Raw genomic sequence first — 17889 nt, forward strand, 5'->3', positions numbered from 1 at the left:
ATTCCTTTCTTTCATGAAGACAAGAATATAAGTTGGTGTATTACCTGATTCTGATGACTTGCATTGATTGGAATCAGACAGTGGTGCTGATAACGTCCGCATTTTTGAATGGAGGAGAAAAAAAGTCCTCCTTTCTGTCCAATACCACATGAAAGTGGTTGGTTTTTGGCATCTTATTTATCCAGCTTCCGTACTCCTTTGTATACACTTTACAAGAAATACATTATCGGCAAACTCCGTAGCTTGCTAGCTTGTGCACGCCAGCTTTCTGAGACTTATTTTGTTAGCGCAGGCAGGATGAAGCAGCGCTTTTATTGTGCAACTGTGCAGTCGGTCTTTGGAGTTTTGACGACAGGTACGGCGCCAGAGTCTGTTGAAATAAAGTGTTTCTCGCCTTCCTGTCGGTAATTTTAATGAGCTGGCAGCAGCCAGCGTCATCTCAGAAGACCCTCGGGTGCCGTGAATGTCAATCAAGTGACGAAAGTGACGTCATAGTGAAGATTTATGATCGCTCATTTCGGGGGCGGTACCACTGGATTGGCAGATCGGGGTGGTGGTTCCTCTCTTTAAGAAGGGGAACCGGAGGGTGTGTTCTAACTATCGTGGGATCACACTCCTCAGCCTTCCCGGTAAGGTCTATTCAGGTGTACTGGAGAGGAGGCTACGCCGGATAGTCGAACCCCGGATTCAGGAGGAACAGTGTGGTTTTCGTCCTGGTCGTGGAACTGTGGACCAGCTCTATACTCTCGGCAGGGTCCTTGAGGGTGCATGGGAGTTTGCCCAACCAGTCTACATGTGTTTTGTGGACTTGGAGAAGGCATTCGACCGTGTCCCTCGGGAAGTCCTGTGGGGAGTGCTCAGAGAGTACGGGGTATCGGACTGTCTGATTGTGGCAGTCCGCTCCCTGTATGATCAGTGCCAGAGCTTGGTCCGCATTGCCGGTAGTAAGTCGGACACGTTTCCAGTGAGGGTTGGACTCCGCCAAGGCTGCCCTTTGTCACCGATTCTGTTCATAACTTTTATGGACAGAATTTCTAGGCGCAGTCAAGGCGTTGAGGGGATCTGGTTTGGTGGCTGCAGGATTAGGTCTCTGCTTTTTGCAGATGATTTGGTCCTGATGGCTTCATCTGGCCAGGATCTTCAGCTCTCACTGGATCGGTTCGCAGCTGAGTGTGAAGCAACTGGGATGAAAATCAGCACCTCCAAGTCTGAGTCCATGGTTCTCGCCCGGAAAAGGGTGGAGTGCCATCTCCGGGTTGGGGAGGAGATCTTTCCCCAAGTGGAGGAGTTCAAGTACCTCGGAGTCTTGTTCACGAGTGAGGGAAGAGTGGATCGTGAGATCGACAGGCGGATCGGTGCGGCGTCTTCAGTAATGCGGACGCTGTATCGATCCGTTGTGGTGAAGAAGGAGCTGAGCCGGAAGGCAAAGCTCTCAATTTACCGGTCGATCTACGTTCCCATTCTCACCTATGGTCATGAGCTTTGGGTTATGACCGAAAGGACAAGATCACGGGTACAAGCGGCCGAAATGAGTTTCCTCCGCCGGGTGGCGGGGCTCTCCCTTAGAGATAGGGTGAGAAGCTCTGCCATCCGGGAGGAGCTCAAAGTAAAGCCGCTGCTCCTTCACATCGAGAGGAGCCAGATGAGGTGGTTCGGGCATCTGGTCAGGATGCCACCCGAACGCCTCCCTAGGGAGGTGTTTAGGGCACGTCCGACCGGTAGGAGGCCGCGGGGAAGACCCAGGACACGTTGGGAAGACTATGTCTCCCGGCTGGCCTGGGAACGCCTCGGGGTCCCACAGGAAGAGCTGGACGAAGTGGCTGGGGAGAGGGAAGTCTAGGCTTCCCTGCTTAGGCTGCTGCCCCCGCGACCCGACCTCGGATAAGCGGAAGAAGATGGATGGATGGATGGATTTTTAGGACTATTTTTTTAATGCCTGGCTGGTGATCGACTGACACACCCTCCACGATCGACCGGTAGCTCGTGATCTGTTGTAGTATATATATGTGCTTTGCTATGGAGTTTTTTTTCTCACTCCAGACTGGTCCCCTTTAGGAGCCCAGTCTAGATTGTATTTTTTACTCATCCTTCCCCAGCGTTTACCTTTTTCCCCATTTTTTACGGAGCGGCCCCATCAGCGTTCCTGTTCTGTAACCCTGTACACTGTTTGTCTAATCTTGAACAGGTTTGTGCTGAAAACAACGTTTTGTTGTACATGTGCAATGACAATAAAGACCTGCCTATCTACCTCTGATGTGCATAATTTAATAACTTAGTTGCTCAGGGAGCACGTGTTTCTACAAGTTTAGATTGGGGTATGACAATGTGTTTTAAAGTCAAAGTCCCAACGATAGTCACACACACACTAGGTGTGGTGAAATTATCCTCTGCATTTGACCTATCCCCATGTTGACCACCCGGGAGGTGAGGGGAGCAGTGAGCAGCAGCGGTGGCCGCGCTCAGGAATCATTTGGTGATTTAACCCCCAATTCCAACCCTTGATGCGGAGTGCCAAGCAGGCAGGCAATGGGTCCCATTTTTATAGTCTTTGGAACTCACGACCTTCCAGTCTCAGGGCGTTTTGTATTCATGTTAGCATTTAAGCTAGCTCACAATTAGCATGCTAGTTGCCGGCTAGCATTTAGCAGTGCTAGCTTTCTTCTCCAGGAAATGAGCAGTGTCACCAGTCCATCAGTTTATCGAATTGTGGTTATCAGTCACGGTTTCAGATCATTTTAATTCGAAACAGTAATTCTAACAAATATAATTTATACCTGTAATCGTTAGATCCCTAACCTCGACATTTGTGTTCAAATGTAGGATGCTAAATCGTAGACACCTAGGATCAGGACGTAAAGGTAAATGACAAAATTCGTAGGTTTTGGCCTTCCGTTACCAATATTTTGGAGAAAACACTTCTTCTAGCTTTTGTGGTTGTAGGAACCAGAAATGTGTATGTAATGTCACGTGGAGTGTTTGTTGGACGGAAGGAAGTATGTGTCACATGACATTAGAGGCGGGCACAATAAAAGGGGCTTGTTACCTGCATTTGGCATGGTGATAGGAGAAAAGTTGAGCTGAGTGACCATAGTTTTTGATGACCGCTATTGGACGCTGCATCGCACGGGTTGTTGGAGACTTTGGATGCTTTATTGAAAGCTTTGGACATTTCCACTACATGCTGGCTACAGACGAACTGTGCAGGTTTATTTTTGTACATTCTGCTACTTCATTAAAGTCGCTAAAGTGGTTAAGCTATATTTCAATGTCAATTCATTAAAAACAAACAAACAAACATATGTTTCTGTTAGAACTTATTGTGCTAGCAATGCTAACATATAGCCACTAACATTATTAAATAACAGTGAAGAGATGTATTTTGTTAATCAAACACCATTTGTCATAAAACGCTTTGCCATACTATCTCCTCTGTTTTGAGAAGACCTGTCCTACATAGGTGCTCCATTCAAAAAATCCTAGTACCTAATACATTTCAAAGGTTTTGGACCATCCCACTTCAGACATCATTTGTCAGAAATGTTTGGAGTAGTACACTTTAATCATGACCTACACCAAAGAGTCAAGTTATTTAGGAAAACTCCCATTGCAGTGATCATAATGGCTAACCCATCTCTGATTCCATCCGATAAGGGTCTACCTGTTCAAAGAGTTAACTATCCGACTTCTGACACCATTTGTGTCAGCAACACTAAGAAGTAGTAGCCTCAACACAGATTTCAACCAATATGGTTGATACACGTTCACACTGACCACAACAGGAGTTGTATTGTGGGAAAAGTAGGAATACGGACTTTGAGCACTTTTGGGGACTAAAGGCCTTTGAAGTACAGTGAAACCCACTTGAGTCAGTCCCGTTTATGTTAACAGACTTATCAAGTCATATTCCACTGTGTACTTATTACTAAAAACGTCCGCTTATGCCGACGTGAAAATCCAAATGGTCGACAAAAGATGTGATTAATTTATATGAAAAAATTGTGTTGTGTTATTTTTAACATCCTTGTTATCGCTAAGCAGCTTGGAATTACATCAGCAACATAACTACTGTCGCGTTACATAGCAATGAAATGTGCACTCTGTGACTTCCTGTTCATTTACAAAATAAAAGTATGGCAGTATTAACCACCGCAACTCACAAAATGCAACCATGTTTTCTTTTTCTTTTAGTTTAGGGACCACATGGATGAAAATATATTCCCAAGTGGGCCGGACTGGTAAAATCATGGCATAATAACTTAAAAATAAAGAGAACTTCAGATTGTTTTCTATTTTTTACCTTTGCCATAAATAGAAAGAGCACATTCTGAAAATATTGCACAAATATTATGCACAAAAATAAGCCTCTTGGCAAACACTTTAAGTTAGTTTAACATTCTCAGGAGCCTATCTGTGATTGAACAAAAGAAAAAAAAGAAAAATACCTGGTAAAAAAATAAAAACTCTTCTAGGTATCAAATACTTCCTTTGTCATTTCCACGTATTAATCATATGCTAACTCAACAAACCATACAAACAGAGGTAGAAACTATTCAAGAGGGTTTACTTACACTCTGCGTCGAGTTTTCTCTTTTTTGACAGAGACATTTTGGGAAAATTAGGATGAAAAAAGTACGAGGGTTTTTAAGTTTCATTTGGGTCGAGGGGGAGGAGCCACAACCACACTTTACTGTGTACCCATACTTGCCAACCCTCCCGGATTTTCCGGGAGACTCCCGAAATTCAGCGCCTCTCCCGAAAACCTCCCGGGACAAATTTTTTCCCGAAAATCTCCCGAAATTCAGGCGGAGCTGGAGGCCACGCCCCCTCCAGCTCCATGCGGACCTGAGTGACGTGTCGACAGCCTGTTTTCACGTCGGCTTTCCCACAATATAAACAGCGTGCCTGCCCAATCACGTTATAACTGTAGAATGATCGAGGGCGAGTTATTGGTTTCTTATGTGGGTTCATTGTTAGACAGTTTCATTAATGTCCTCCCAGCGCGGCAACAACACACAGCAACAGCAGTCACGTTTTTGTCTACCGTAAAGCAGTTCGTCTGCCGTAAACAGCAATGTTGTGACACTCTTAAACAGGACAATACTGCCATCTACTGTACATGCATATGTGACAATAACATCTAGGGCTTTTAGAGAGTGCAGTGCACAACTGCGCACACAACAAGGAGACGAAGCAGAATGCATTATCAGAGAGGGTGTTCAGCATGGTTAGAAAAATAGTGACAGAATAGAAGAAGGATGGACAATTCAACCCTTAACTCAACAATGAGTAGATGAGTGTTATGTGTGTGTATATGTGTAAATAAATGATAAATGTAAATATATATATATATATATATATAAAAAAGAGAAATACTTGAATAAAATAAATATATATATATGTATAGCTAGAATTCACTGAAAGTCAAGTATTTCTTATACTATTTATATATATATATATATATATATATATATATATATATACATGAAATACTTGACTTGGTGAATTCTAGCTGTAAATATACTCCTCCCCTCTTAACCACGCCCCCGCCCCACCCACCTCCCGAAATCAGAGGTCTCAAGGTTGGCAAGTATGTGTGTACCTCTAGCTTGGCATACTTGCTAGGCCCCAGTATAAAAGTTGGCATAGCTAACAAAATTGCTATTGCGACATCCAATGTACACAATTAGAACAGCAGTTTCTTTCATTAAAAAATTTCAGCTTATTTTTCTACAAACGCAGCTTGCGGGCCGGATTAAACCTGTTTGCGGGCCGAAGCCGTACGTTTGACACTCCTGTTCTAGATTGTCAGCCACAGCAAGTAAGATCGGCACAAAACAAAAGCTTTATTAACTGTACCTCTCCTGTGAGAGGGCAATCCAAGCTTCCCTTCTGGCAGCAGTGGCTCCGGCCATTCCAAACTGAAAGCCTCCTGCGCACGTCTTTCCTGTAGGCGACTGAACCCGCAGCCGCACAAACATGACGCTCCCTGGACTTTGTGCTGTGGACCTTCCAGGCACTAGACATGTATAAAGAGACAACAAGTATTATGTATGACACCAAGTGTACACAGACACATTCTCAAGACCAATTAGGTACCTGTCGTCAGACTTTCCGCTGACTCTGCAGTCTTTATTTGATGCGTCAAATCAGGAACTCCACAGCAGAAGGTGGCCGCCACGCCGAGAGCTCCTCCAGATGCTTCTGACAACACCTCCTTCCGGCTATTATCAAGCTCAGTTGTGGTCTCCTCCCGTCTTACAGCCTCTTCTTTAAGATTCAAACCAGACAAAGCTGCAAGCGCCAAAGATGTACTCGATTCCGCCTTAGCAGTTTTTAGCCTTTGTAAAATTTTCTTCCCCCTTCTCCTATAAAAGAAGGAAGTTCATGTTAAAGTTCTGATAACATTCACAAAATTTGCTGCGTTTTGAAGCAGTGACCTTTTCTGGGAATAGTGGGAGAAGTGAACGTGTGAGATGTCCGAGAAGAAGGAGACAGAGGCCAGGTTGTCTACGGAACAAGACAGGAGGTACTCCTCACAGCCGTGCTCTTTCACCAAGGAGTGAGTCTTGCACGGATCGAAGAAGATTTTATTTGTCGTTACCAGGAGGATGCCCGAAACCACACCCTGGCAATAACGAGAACATTTCAAATCAAATCAAATCAAATCAGCTTTATTTATAAAGCACATTTAAAATTTACCACAGGGGTAGCCAAAGTGCTGTACAATGGGCAGGTTAAAAGATAATACCGAGTACCGAGCAAACACAACACAACACAACACAAACAGAACACAATAAAAAATAAATAAATAAAATAGAATAAATAAAAACATAAAAACAGGTTCACAACAGGTGTATTATGGGGCGCCATAGCAGGATGGATATCACTCAGTGTTAAAAGCCATGGAATAAAAGTATGTTTTTAAGAGAGATTTAAAAACAGGAAGAGAGGAGGCTTGTCTAACACTCAGAGGTAGGTCGTTCCAGAGCTTGGGAGCAGCAGCGGCGAAAGCTCTGTCACCTCTAAGCTTCAGCCTTGTGTCAGGGACCGTCAGTAGCAGCTGATCGGCTGATCTTAGGGATCGGGTGGGGCAGTAAGATTGAAGGAGGTCGGAGAGATAGGTTGGCGGGAGGTTGTTTAGACATTTAAAAACAAATAAAAGGTGTTTAAAATTGATTCGATAACGCACCGGGAGCCAGTGAAGGGACGCAAATATAGGGGTGATGTGCTCACGTCTGCGGGTCTGTGTTAGCAGACGAGCAGCAGAGTTCTGCACGAGCTGCAGGCGGGCAAGGGAGGCCTGGCTGATGCCTACATACAGGGCATTGCAGTAGTCTAGACTTCACTTCACTTCACTTTCGCTATTTGGCGTAATTGATAAAAGCTTTTTTGAACGACGCTGCTGATTTGTTTTTCGAATTTAAAATCTGAGTCGAACTTTATCCCCAGGTTTGTGACACAGTCGCTGAGATACGGGGTCAGAGTGCTGAGGTCAACGTTGGGGGAGGGAGAGCGACTTGGACCGAGCAACATACCGGTAACTTCCGTTTTGTCTTCATTTAGGCTCAGGAAGTTAGCTGAAAGCCAGACTTTTATGTCGTGCAGGCAGTCAATAAGATTAGATTAGATTAGATTAGATTTATTGGTCCCCTTGGGGAAATTCATTGTCACTGCCGTACATTTAAACACTAGACATTACACATCACACAAAAAAAATAACAAAAAGACATCATACATGACTAACACACATTTACAGGCGTTGAACCGTGTTATTTTGTGCCATGGGAAAATAAATCTGGCAATCATCGGCATAAAAATGAAATGCAATACTGTACTTCCTAAAAATAGAACCAAGGGGGAGAAGGTAAAGCGCAAATAAGATTGGGGCAAGGATTGAGCCCTGGGGGACCCCATGTGGTAAAGGAGCTGTGGAAGACATAAAACTGTCTACTTTTACACAAAAACTCCTGTCGGTTAGGTACGACCGGAACCAGTTGAGGGCGCCGCCCTTAATGCCCACACATTTAGTCACATTTAGAAAAACAAACTTATTGACAGATATTCAAATCACAACCAGTGAAGATTAGCAGTTGATGCTAGCCACCGACTAGTTAGTTGCAGTAGACGTCACCGGTTTTCGTCCTTTGACGTCTTACGTCAGTGTTTCAGAACTCACGTCCTCTGCAGTGGACATTTGTTTTTGGTTTATTTTGTCAGAATTAGAAACTACGGAAAAACTATAGCCCTGTTATGCAAAACACAAATGTCCACTGCAGAGGATGCTGCTTCTCAGGTGATTTATAGTGGTTAGTTTATGGCAATTAAAGTTAACGCTGCAAATTTTATTATTTTTACACTTTCATATTAACAGTGATTTACTTATTTTTTACACTTACAACCGTTTCAAATGTTTACATGCTATTTAAAATATAGGCACAGTAAAGTAGAACCTCAATTTACAAACTCCACATCGTATGAACTTCTTGATTGACAAACCACAGACCGAATACAAATATGCTTTGTTGTACGAACATTGTGTACAAATGCTACATCCTCCCGTTTTGTGCCCGCAACACAACCATTGTGGGCGGGCGGATCAATCTCCAATCATCATTCAGTCAGCACAGCATTGCCGTCGTTAACTATTGTGCTAATGTGTTAGTTGTGTGCTTTTTAACCCTTTTTTCCAGCATTTTTCTAGCTCAATAGGAGTCCAAAGAAAGCATTGGACAAGCAATGTCTTGTTTGAAACACTCCGGACCTATCCGCATTGTTGTCGACACTGTAACCCCTCCACCCCCTTTCTTCCGCTGCAAACCAAGAAGATTAACCGACCAGGTAAAGCAAATTTTATTTGTTATTCCTAATTATTGTAGCGACTTGGCTGTTAAAGTTAAGGAGTTTTAGGATTTTAAACTGTGAGTGCACCACTGGGTTAGTGACAGTGTGCGTGCGTGTCGGCAGGGTGGCTACACAGGAGAACAGTTCAGCTTGTTTTTTTGTTTGACTTTGTCACTAAATAGAAAGTTGATCTATCACCCCCTTGTTATGTTTGTTTAATATACAGTCATCATCATCAAAGTTTACTTATATAGGCCTAAATCACGAGTGTCTCAAAGGGCTGCACAAGCCACAACGACATCCTCAGCTCAGATCCCACATCAGGGCAAGAAAAAACTCAACTCAATGGGAGTATAACCCAAAGTGCTATACAGTACTGTATAGCACTTTATATGGTGTTCAAAGTGTTCAAATTTCTACTAAAATATGGACTTTTGTCGAGGTTGGAACACATTATTCATGTTTACATTGTTTGGAGAAATGAGCTTCAATATATGAATTTTCTATTCACGAACCCTGTTCAGGAACCAATTAAGATCGTAATTCAAGGTTTTACTGTATGTATAAAGGTTTATCATGGCAGCGGTTTGACACAGGAACAGAGCAGTTCACTTTCCGTTACTTCCAAAGGGAAATACTGTTGTGGTTAAGCATGCCCACCTTCCGGTCTGTGATGTGGCGGCAGAACAATTTGAGGTAAGGCGTGGCCTCTGGCCCCTCCCCCTCACAGCATTCAGGCGGAAGAGCCAAAAGGCAGAGCTGTCCATCAGGCATCGGTACCGCCTCCACATCCTGTTTGCATCACCAAGACATGGGTCAGCGTTCATTCATAAGCACCCACTTAGACATTTTACAATAGAACATCCGCCTCATAATGTTGTATTAGCAAAGTAATTAGCACACTTAACACGAACATACACGATTGGCAAAACATGCACCCTCACTTGATTAGCCGCGTTATTTAATTACAATTTTTTTTTACAAATACACCACATGTTGCCGCAGTTTGATTCAATAAGTCAAAATTACTTAAAATTTCTCACACATCTCAATACTTTCTAAAAATTAAACACTAACTTTATGGTGTTTTAGCCGGATCGCCACAAAATTTGGTACACGCTTTAGGCGACTGATAAGTACTTGAGTGGAACATTTGAGCAAGATGGGACAAAAAAACATGGTCGCCATCAACTAAAACATCTTTAAAAAGCTGTATGAGTGAGACTTTGCAACTAATTGTCCATGAGTCATTAATTATAAATCCTTGAGGATATCTGCATTACATGAATGCTAGCATGCCTTCCAAACTATTTGGAGTACAACCCACAGAGTTGCCGCATGTCATGTGTACATATTTATAGTGAAAGACAACCGCAATATATTCCACCAGACACATATTATCATGCATTTTGATACACAAATGAAAGCACAATTAACGATTCAGCGCCACCTAGTGGTTAGCCTATTAAAATACACTTCCAATGCAAGTAGTATATAGTAAATGAAATTGTATATTGTCCAAATACCTTGAATTAAAGGTAAAAGTTTACATTTCAATTACTTTTTTATTTCAAATCCATTGGAGTTGTTCATAAAAGTGACCTCTGTCTAAGTCCAAATACTTCTGGTTTATTTTGGTCAATTAAAGGCCTACTGAAACCCACTACTACCGACCACGCAGTCTGATAGTTTATATATCAATGATGAAATCTTAACATTGCAACACATGCCAATACAGCCGGGTTAACTTATAAAGTGCAATTTTAAATTTCCCGGGAAACTTCCGGTTGAAAACGTCTATGTATGATGACGTATGCGCGTGACGTCAGTAGTTGAATCAGACATTTTGGAATAGGTCGGTCGCCAGCTTGAATCGTCTTTTTTCATCGCTAAATTCCACAGTATTCTGGACATCTGTGTTGGTGAATCTTTTGCAATTTGTTTAATGAACAATGGAGACTGCAAAGAAGAAACCTGTAGGTGCGATCGGTGTATTAGCGTCTGGCTACAGCAACACAACCAGGAGGACTTTGACGTGGATAGCAGACGCGCTATCCGACGCTAACCGCCGACCGCATCGATGATCGGGTGAAGTCCTTCGTTGCGCCGTCGATCGCTGGAACGCAGGTGAGCACTGGTGTTGATGAGCAGATGAGAGCTGGCGTAGGTGGTGAGCTAATGTTATTAGCGTAGCTCTATCGAGGTCCCGTAGCTAAGTTAGCTTCAATGGTGTCGTTAGCAACAGCATTGCTAGGCTTCGTCAGGCGGTACATCATTAACCGTGTGGTTACAGGTCCAGAGTTTGGTAGTATCGTTGATATTCTGTCTATCCTTCCAGTCAGGAGCTTATTTCTTTTGTTTCTATCTGCAGTTAAGCCCGATGCTATCACGTTAGCTCCGTAGCTAAAGTGCTTCGCTGATGTATTGTCGTGGAGATAAAAGTCACTGTGAATGTCCATTTCGCGTTCTCGACTCTCCTTTTCAAGAGGATATAGTATCCGAGGTGGTTTAAAATACAAATCCGTGATCCACAATAGAAAAAGGAGAGAGTGTGGAATCCAATGAGCCCTTGTACCTAAGTTACGGTCAGAGCGAAAAAAGATACGTCCTGCACTGCACTCTAGTCCTTCACTCTCACATTTTTCATCCACAAATCTTTCATCTTCGCTCAAATTAATGGGATAATCGTCGCTTTCTCGGTCCGAATCGCTCTCGCTGCTGGTGTAAACAATGGGTATATGTGAGGAGACTTTCAACTTGTGACGTCACGCTACTTGCGGTACAGGCAAGGCTTTTTTTAAATCAGTGACCAAAAGTTGCGAACTTTATCGTCGATGATCTCTACTAAATCCTTTCAGCAAAAATATGGCAATATCGCGAAATGATAAAGTATGACACATAGAATGGATCTGCTATCCCCGTTTAAATAAAAAAATGTAATTTCAGTAGGCCTTTAAGACATGTCTGGCTCAGTCAACCTGACAGTAGCATGTAAAAAAACAAATCAAACTTACCTCTGCTTATTTATGCCATGTATGTATTTGTTGTGTAGTCATTTCCTTTGCTTATATATTAAGCAGTTCAATAAAACTCTATACAAATACTGCCAGGTCATCCAATGCCATTATGAGGTATTACAAAAGAGTCAATAGATGTAAATACAGTCAAAAGTACATTTGTAGCATGACAAAATAGGGTGAAAAAATAACTTCTTACCAGTAGTTTGTCATATTCTGCTTCTGGCAAGGGCGACTGAGCTGAGAGAAGATCCAAATAATCAGGATCCATCTTCTCTTTATGATCACAATCCAGGTGGGCTGGAGGTGGTCCTTGTTGAATAAATGTGCTTCTCCTTTCCCCAGCTTGCTGCTGCTGCTGCTGCTTCAACATGGAGGCCATGTTAGGAGGACTGAATCTGACATTGACTACAACCCAGCAACGGCAAAGTACTTCCTCTTTTTGCCTGCATGTTTCTCCCCCCCCCTACCTCCTTCTCTATTTGTTTGTCGTCATATCGGAGCACCGCATGACATACAAAAGGGGCTGTGTTTAACAAGTTTAAGTCGATCCAGACAATGCGTTTATTTCCAGTTTACGGAACATGTCCATGAACACATGCAACTGCAGTCACACACGTGTTGCTTTGCATAACAAATCCTATCACCACCACTACCGACGACAACAAGTGCGTCATGTGACAAGAGCTGAGTCGTACCTCTGTGTGGACCGCTGCAGCACACAAGGGTGAGGATTGTGACGAAAACTGGGGAGCTGTGTCACTGTTGCTGCAGCGGGATGAGATGCTAAACACTGACTCATCCTGTGCGGGGAGGAAAACAACATCATGAGCTATATACCTACTGTAAATAGACGGATTTATAAAAAGTGTGTCGATAACCAAAGAGCGGAAAATGTATTGTATTGACCCTCCCTAGAAAACAATCTGAAAACCAGTCTTATTGTGAGGATTTATAAATTTACACATGCATACCAGCAGCTGGCACAAAAAGTACTCCCCACCCCCGCAAAGTAAGTAAGAGCTTTTCTTCCCGTCACTCACGAACACCAACACACCACTGACTTACAACGACAATACAATATAGTACAATCTGAGTAGAAGTGTTGCAATACAACTTTTCCACTTACAAAACCAAAATAGGAATCTTAAGTATTGACCGATTGCGATATTGATCTGGTACGATATCAGCATGAATCATGCATGCTCTTGTTATTTTATAATGTGGCATGTTAGAAGAGGCTTGATCAAGTGAAATTACCCAGAGAACAGCGGTAGATATGAAAAAAACTAACTTTCTTAATATTAACCATCGAGAATAGACATTTTTGTTGTTATACCAGTGGTTCTTAACCTTGTTGGAGGTACCGAACCCCACCAGTTTCATATGCGCATTCACCGAACCCTTCTTTAGTGAAAAATAATTTTTGATTTTTTTTTGCAAATTCAAGGCAAAGTTATAAGTTTTTTTTACTGGTGCACAAAATGAACCGTGCATGAACATCACCTTGTTCAAAGAACAAAACCAACACAGTGCATGAACTCACAACAAATTACACACCTGCAAATCAGTGTGGCTTCTGCTGTTGCCTTTGAGAGACCAGTTCAGATATGCGTGGCTTCACCTTGGCAAGTGCCACTCTCATGTAATTTTAAATGATAAATGATAAAATAAAAAAATGTATTTATTTTCACAGCAAAGTCTGTTCCTTTTCTTCGTTTTCCACCCAGACATACAATACGAGTACACAGCTCATGAAAAACAATATTTTTTGTTATTGTCATTGTAAGTGGGCCAAAACACTTGTATTAGAAAATAAGCTCATGGAAATGACAGCTGTCATTTGATTATAATAATAAAACATTTAATTTGTTATTTAGTCAGGTTTGGGACAGGTGTGCTCACATGTTGCTCCACTGAATGCTCAAGGATTTTTTGCATTTGCTCACGCATATGGAAAATTAGAGGGAACATTGTTTGAGGGTATCCATAATACGCCGATAGGGAGAAGTTTTTATTTACACAATGAGTCGGGTGTGTCTTGACTTCCGCGGCGGAGGCTCCGCCGAACCCCTTAAGCCGACTCACCGAACCCCTAGGGTTTGATCGAACCCAGGTTAAGAACCACTGTTATACTTTTGTAGCTGTATGCCTCAGAGATTTTGGATGCAAGGCGATATACCGGTAATCCGATATTTGCTTTTTTGCTGATATCGGATCTACGTATATCCAATATCAATTTCGGACTGGGACACCCTTAAATATTAGTATTTACAATTATTTTAATATGAATTAGCAGCATAACGTTATGCCATGTTTAACATACAATTAGCATGATCACCCCAATATAAGATCAATGACAAAATTATTTCCCCTATTTTTAGACTTCATATCTCTTGATCACTGGTCTTTCTCATACAATTAAGATAACGAAAAAAATGGTATCTTATGTTTGGTACATATTAAATGGTACACACAGTTTTTTATGCTGCCTTTATGCACATTACAGCAATATAGTAATCCCTCATTTATCCCTGTTAATTGGTTCCGGACGTAAATGAATTTCCGCAAAGTAGAAATCTATAATTATAAATCAAATATTTTTATAGCAAGAGCATAAAAAACTGTTTACAACCTTCTAAATACATTTTTCAACATTATGAAAGCCCCTTAGACATGAAAAAAACATAATTTAGTTGCCTTTACATTCTTTAAAACCAATATATTAATGCTGCCTAAGGGTGAGCCAATGAGTGGCCACGATACTGAACAGCGTGCTCTGATTGGTTTGGTCTCTTCTAGTGGCCAACTCTATTGTTATTATTAATATGTTTAGTTCCTTCAGCCATTTGTATGCTTGAAAATGCCCAATTTAGGGCAAAATGTTGTAGAATATGAATTAAATATAAAAAAAAACTATTCTGCGATGTGGATAAACCACAAAATTTGAAGTGCGATGTGGCGAGAAACGACTTTGCCCATAAAATGCAACGAAGTGACACTAGAAACACTCTCCAATTTTTCTTTACACTTTAAAATGTTACTTTTAACACCGCCTGCACATTAAGGCTTTATAAAGGCAACATTTGTGTAGATTGTATAAGTGTAACCAATGTTGTGTCCAGGAAGTCTAAGAAAAAGGATACTATATATACTGTAAATAAAGGCTATTCCCGTCTTGTGGGGTTTATGGACAACATTCTAATAAATAATCCCACTTCATCATTTATCAACAATGTTTTCATGTAAAGGTAAACGCAGTTTGGCAAATTCCGACGAACGCTGTTTGTCTTCAAATCAACTTAATAATTCCCATTCAACAGCTTCAAATGCAAATAAACGGCATACCTTGGCATAAACATGAGAAAAGACATTCCTCCTGTTGTACTTGCTGTACAGGCTTTGAAACCGATCCAGAATACCCATGTTGACTGAAACACTTAGCTCTGAACCTTGGACTGCCTTTCTTATCGGTCCACAACAATAAAATGATCAAATTAGCATAGCATACACTGTCTATACATATGAAAGCGATTTAGTGTAAAATGGGATCAACATCAAAAAGTCAGATAATGATCTGTGACTGACCTTGATGTTTTTGCCATCATGTGATGCGTGTCGGTCTGTCTGCTCTTGCTTCATGACAGTGTCCATATCCCATGACGTTCCTATAGGGAAACCAAAAGTCATGCCTTCAACATCACTCAATCCTAATATATACCGTATATATATATATATATATATATATATATATATATATATATATATATATATATATATACTATCGTACTATTATATATATATATATATATATATATATATATATATATATATATATATATATATATATATATATATATATATATATATATATATATTCGCCCGGAAAAAGGGTGGAGTGCCATCTCCGGGTTGCGGAAGAGACCCTGCCCCAAGTGGAGGAGTTCAAGTACCTCGGAGTCTTGTTCATGAGTGAGGGAAGAGTGGATCGTGAGATCGACAGGCGGATCAGTGCGGCGTCTTCAGTAATGCGGACGCTGTATCGATCCGTTGTGATGAAGAAGGAGCTGAGCCGGAAGGCAAAGCACTCAATTTACCGGTCGATCTACGTTCCCATCCTCACCTATGGTCATGAGCTTTGGGTTATAACCGAAAGGACAAGATCACGGGTACAAGCGGCCGAAATGAGTTTCCTCCGCCGGGTGGCGGGGCTCTCCCTTAGAGATAGGGTGAGAAGCTCTGCTTTCCGGGGGGAGCTCAAAGTAAAGCCGCTGCTCCTCCACATCGAGAGGAGCCAGATGAGGTGGTTCGGGCATCTGGTCAGGATGCCACCCGAAAGCCTCCCTAGGGAGGTGTTTAGGGCACATCCGACCGGTAGGAGGCCACGGGGAAGACCCAGGACACGTTGGGAAGACTGGCCTGGGAACGCCTCGGGATCCCCCGGGAAGAGCTGGACGAAGTGGCTGGGGATATATATATATATATATATATATATATATATATATATATATATATATATCCATGTATTTTAATGTTGGTCATTATGGTGGTACTTGGAGAGTCAAGTTTTTTCTGAGGTCGTACTATTATATATATATATATATATATATATATATATATCCAACATTAAAATACAGTAGCGTTGACGGCCTAAGTATTCATTAAAAACATGGCAGAGTTTTTATTTAACAAGTATATTTAGTATTTTTGGCCACTGTAACATTACAAACAGTTTGAACAGTAACACTGTGTTTGAAAATAGAAAAATAAAATGCTGTACTTTAATCATGTGATTCTTCAGCATACCCCCAGATGGAGCGCGCCTATCACAGTTTGATAATTTGTGTAATAGATGTATAAACTAGAGTACAATTGGTGTGTTGAATTCAAAGTTTTGAAACTACGCCTCTGAGTTTTGCTTTTTCTTTGGATTTTTTGCAACACTTTTTCCAGAAAAGCATCCTGAAGGTGGGATAACAAGTAAGGAGAGGACGATACAACTTTTTGTACCCCACATTGTACAATTAAGCGGTTAATTTATTTGTACACTTGCATGACAGTTAGGAACATTATCATGTTAATGCAATGTCGAAGGTTTTATTATAAGTATAATTTATTTTATCTCCATTAATTGTTATGGGAAGAATTGTTTTAAAATACAAACCTTAATAAGGGTTAACTTATTTTTACACTTTCACAGTGAAGTAAATATTTTAAAAAGGTTTCATGCCAACAGATAATTTCTATTTTCATTATTTCCTTTGTGAAAATAGTTGTTTTAAACAAAACAAAAACTTAAATATTGTTTAACGTTTTTATGTTTTATAATTGCTTGGATTTATATGACGTCATTTCCGGCTTATGTCCGGCTAGCGTCGGTTCTCAATGCGTACAAGGCGCCATTTAGCCTTTCTTGAAGAAAAATGCTCATGCTTCCCTTGTTTTCGGCTGTACAAACCGTTCGTATCGCAAAAAAGGATAAACGTTTCTCCAGAGTTTGAGTTTGAGTTTATTTCGAACATGCAAGTATACAACATGATACATCACAATCTCCAGTTTCTCTTTTCAACATGTTCGAAAAGGAGTAGGAAGAAGCAGAGCTTATTTAATCCTACCCCTTTTCTTTTACATAACAGTTGCTAAAACTTTTGTTCACTTCCTGTTCTCAATTTATTCACAATATACTCCATAAGTAATCACAATAAAATAAGTAAATAAATAATAATTGGTGAAGTAAGTTACATTTCATATGTTGAAATAAGTAAGATTATTTTGTGAGTGAAAGAATGAAAGAATGGATGAGTTAAATAAATTCAGAATGTTTATCATGGTTCTTCTTCTTTGTACTTTGTAAACACTTTAAGTTTGAAGAGTTTCTTGAAGTGGATCATATTAGTACATTGTTTGATTGCTTTGCTTAATCCATTCCATAATTTAATTCCACATACTGATATACTGAAGGTCCTAAGTGTTGTACGTGCATACAAATGTTTTAAATTACATTTCTCCCTAAGATTATATTTCTCCTCTT

The 17889-nt window shown here is 41.0% G+C and overlaps 1 protein-coding gene across 2 annotated transcripts in view; it reads right to left on the reverse strand.

The window, feature by feature from the left end:
* Positions 1 to 17889, reverse strand: part of LOC133611477 (oxidation resistance protein 1) — a 45712-nt gene that overhangs the window by 16006 nt on the left and 11817 nt on the right. Inside the window, exons 4-10 of one of the 2 annotated variants that reach the window (XM_061968292.2) lie at positions 15447 to 15526; positions 12557 to 12661; positions 12058 to 12219; positions 9502 to 9633; positions 6438 to 6625; positions 6097 to 6365; positions 5857 to 6016 (exon numbers count right to left, since the gene is read on the reverse strand). In XM_061968292.2, the coding sequence (XP_061824276.2) occupies positions 5857 to 6016; positions 6097 to 6365; positions 6438 to 6625; positions 9502 to 9633; positions 12058 to 12219; positions 12557 to 12661; positions 15447 to 15526 (1096 nt within the window). The remainder of the gene's footprint in view (positions 1 to 5856; positions 6017 to 6096; positions 6366 to 6437; positions 6626 to 9501; positions 9634 to 12057; positions 12220 to 12556; positions 12662 to 15446; positions 15527 to 17889) is intronic. The other variant, XM_061968293.2, reaches the window with a different exon arrangement.

Source organism: Nerophis lumbriciformis, linkage group LG08, assembly GCF_033978685.3.
Source record: "Nerophis lumbriciformis linkage group LG08, RoL_Nlum_v2.1, whole genome shotgun sequence".
Classification (NCBI taxonomy): domain Eukaryota; kingdom Metazoa; phylum Chordata; class Actinopteri; order Syngnathiformes; family Syngnathidae; genus Nerophis; species Nerophis lumbriciformis.